Genomic DNA, 3,767 nt, shown 5'->3' with positions numbered 1-3,767 from the left:
CATAAAAGTAACCGAGGGATTGGTACCTTTAACTTCATTAAAAATTTAAGATTTAACTGCAATGTGCAATGGTTGTTAATGTAATTAGATTCGAAGTTTTGATTTCTCAGTCACTAATTCTTACGTCCTTGCTAAGTATTTCTTCCTAGTAAATGGTTGTTCATCTAAATGGTTTGTTTTTGTTTGGGGGGGGGGCTCTTTTTCAATAATCGTGGCGGGTTTGAGAGACATTTGGGAAGATGCAGTTCCAAAATAATATTTTCACTTACCGTCTCAGAACGCCTCCTAGCAGTGATGCATTTAGACATTCTGGGGGTGATAACCGTCTTTGAACTTCTGCAACGGTCACTTTATATTTGGACGTTGAACTGAGCAAGGAAAGACGGCCAGGTACAGAGCAGAAAACATCTGTTGGGGCAGTCACTCCTGATATTACAATATCTTTATTGTTTTCATTTTTGGGCCGGATGCCTGCTGTAAAGAAAATTATATCAGGTCCAATTCATCGTTATATAAATTAGATGTCATTACATTTAATATCAATCATAATAATAGGACAAATACATACACAAATTTATAAGAATGCTTGATTGAAATATAGCAGCAAGATTCATCTTACTTTTAAAAATGAAAATTGAATAAATAATTTTAATATAACGTATGGAATAAATTTAAAACATGTTTACTCGGAAGAAAACACCGTTCCTTTTAAATATGTTTGTGTTGTGTAGCAAGCTGGATATAGCTTTGCCTTTGTAGAAAGACTTGCGTTTACTGACTTTTGATTCCTTTTCATTTTGTAGTTTAGCTAAAATATCGAATTGCTGCTGTCCAATGGCATGGACTTAAGTAGCTGGGGATATACCAATGGCGTGACAAGTAACGATTCCATCACGAAGTAAAAAGGCCTCTTGGCAGCACATACTGCTCTCCCGCTTTCCATATCGTAAAGCGTAATTTGATTTCAAAGCTATTTCCTTGGCACAGCTTCTCACCTTCTAAGATAGATTCGAATGATGGAAGCTTCTTAATAATATACCCCATTCTAGCATTTCATGGCGAGCAAACTTCAAACGATTCATCTACCTTGTTATTCGGGTTCCAATGGAGGAGAAATAATGCTTACATTAATACGGCTGCATAGAAGTGAATTAGGAAGGAAACCCTATTGTATATATTGGACGAAATCTAATTTAGCCATCTTCTTCCAATTTGTCAAACATATATTAGAATTTAAACTTTTATATCAAATCATTTGCTTCCTGCTTTTGCCCAGTTTTATTTTTCTTTATCTACATATTGTTTCTTTTACACACCATACTAACAGATATTTCTATTTATTTACTCGAGTTCTTCTTTTTTTTCTTCTTTTTTTTATTGAACTTCTTTACTTTGCTATATATCTTTATGCGTTTCTATTGAAATTTAGCGAACTAGAAAAAGAAGACTACTTCATCAGATGATCTGCCGGGTCATTTCTATATATACTTATATATATTGTACGTTGTCTTTCAAACAGCCACTGCATTTAAAGTTTGTGTAGAAAGCACTGGTAAATGATATAACGGCGTTAATAGTTAACAGAGATTGTTAGAGTTGTTTCCTTTTTTTTATACAGACAACAAATTTAAATAACAAATAAAGTAACGAACGACATGATAGATATATACTTAAATAAGTACTTGCAATATATTGAACCTGGTTGCATGCAAAATGTTAGTACACGCAATTACTTACATATGTATGTGTGTTTGTGTGTGTGTATGTTTGTATAAATGTATGTATATATTACCTCGTCTATAATGTATATAAAGCAATGCCTGTGTTACCTTTATATTTGTATGCATGTACTGTGCACAATTAAATGTATCTATTCATAGAAGATGCAATAGCCGCAAAATAAAAAGATATTGGCATCTCTGAAAAAGAATCAAAGATTCTTTACTGAAGTCATATCCCGTCAATTGCTTGAACTGAACGTTTTTTCCACTTACACCTCGAGGTGAAACCGATAAAAAAAAAAGACTGTGTGAGATGGAGAGGGACAGAGACAGCAGAGTATAAGAAGAATGTGGGGGTGATCGTCTCCCGAACTAAATTTAGTTTGGTAGATTTTAGTACCTAAGTCGAACCTTGTAACACGAAACTGTATGAACGAATATCTATGAATAAAATGTTGGGTTAAGTGGATGTCTGTTATGAAAAAATACAAAAATATCTTGCAAACTTATTCAGTGTTATTCATAACCAAACTAATAGAAAGTGTGATTTTTAACAATTACTCAAATATCGTATAGATAGTCACGTTTAATACTTTTTTCCGCTTTCGTATACTATTTCAATTTACGTAGTTGTTACTACTAAACCAGGCTTGACAAGTTAAAACATTTCTCAATAATCAATTTCTCAATAAGTATGAAGATTGTATTTTCCAAACTAAGAGATTATAATTAATCTTCTTCCCTCTATTAAACACTTTCTCGCTAAAAAAAAATCTTGCTATTAATTTAATGTCATTCCTCTGAATTCGGTGCTAATTACAATGTAAATCATTAATTAACTTCATTAAGTCAATTAAAGGTTGTGCCTTTCACTGTAACAAAGGGCATTTCCTTTAAGGATTCATCGAGAAGCTTTTTTTCAAATTGTTATATTTCTTTCCATTTTTACAATTTCATCGGAATGTAATCGAACAATGTTAGCAAATACGAAACATTTCTGATCAGTATAGTTGAGTGTAATCCTGGTTTCCCCTTTTCAAGTTCAGCTGGTCTTAATTGATATTTGGTAATTATAGTACATCCTCTGGAGGCGGAGATTTTTAATAAGTCAAGACATTATGCCTTATGGAATCTGATATACCTCTATGTTTTTCAAATAGAAGCCACTATCATCTCAGAGTTATTTCTTTTAGCTCCTTTTTGTTTCCATTGTTCAATTACGATTGATAATGAATATCTATCATCATAAGAGGTTGATCTCATTCAAATCTTAACGTTTCGTTTTAGTGATATAACGTTATAAAGGTTCCACCTTAAATCTGATGGGATCTTCATACAATAGACTCCAGAAAACAAAATAAGAGTTATGGGAAGATAAACACTTTTGGGCGCCATAACAGAAAACAGTTGAAAACGAAAAGAATTACGTATGTTTCGTTTCTGATATTCCGTTTCTTTCTCGTCCCTTCTCTGTACACATTTCTACAGTAAATTTATTTCATACTCTTTATAGTGATTTAATAGCACGACTGTATTGTGATAGCATATTTTACGTCTAATTTTCCACCTGATTAATTAAGATACTAATAAACTTGCAGTTTTGAATTCATTAAAAAATATTCGCAATCTAATTTCACTATTTATATTGCTTTCAAATTTTAGTTCGTGGTCAGTAATTTCGGAGATGGATCAAGTCGATTACACTAGACCCAGTCTTCAGCTGGTACTTATTTTATCAACACCCAAAATGATGAAAGGCAAAAACAACCTCCACGGAATTTGAGCTCAAGTCGTTTAGACGGATGAAATGCCACTAAGCATTTCGCCCGGCGTGCTAACGTTTCTGCCAGCTCGCCGCCTTAACTTAACTATATTCTTTTCTACTGTAGGTGCAAGGCCCGAAATTTGGCGGGAGGGGGCCAGTCGATTACATCGGCCCTAGTACGAAACTAATGCTTAGTTTATCGACCCGAAAGGAAAAGTCGACCTCAGTGCAATTTGAACTCAGAACGTAAAGACAGACGAAATACCACTAAGCATTTCGCC

The 3,767-nt window shown here is 33.6% G+C and overlaps 1 protein-coding gene across 1 annotated transcript in view; it reads right to left on the bottom strand.

The window, feature by feature from the left end:
- The window catches only part of LOC106881857 (transcription factor AP-2-beta), a 426,522-nt gene that overhangs the window by 3,445 nt on the left and 419,310 nt on the right, over positions 1 to 3,767 (bottom strand). Inside the window, exon 6 of the mRNA XM_052969446.1 lies at positions 270 to 474. Within this exon, the coding sequence (XP_052825406.1) occupies positions 270 to 474 (205 nt within the window). The remainder of the gene's footprint in view (positions 1 to 269; positions 475 to 3,767) is intronic.

Source organism: Octopus bimaculoides, chromosome 7 (genome assembly GCF_001194135.2).
Source record: "Octopus bimaculoides isolate UCB-OBI-ISO-001 chromosome 7, ASM119413v2, whole genome shotgun sequence".
Classification (NCBI taxonomy): domain Eukaryota; kingdom Metazoa; phylum Mollusca; class Cephalopoda; order Octopoda; family Octopodidae; genus Octopus; species Octopus bimaculoides.
Note: the sequence above shows the minus strand (reverse complement) of the source record. Positions and strands in the feature narration are given on the sequence as shown.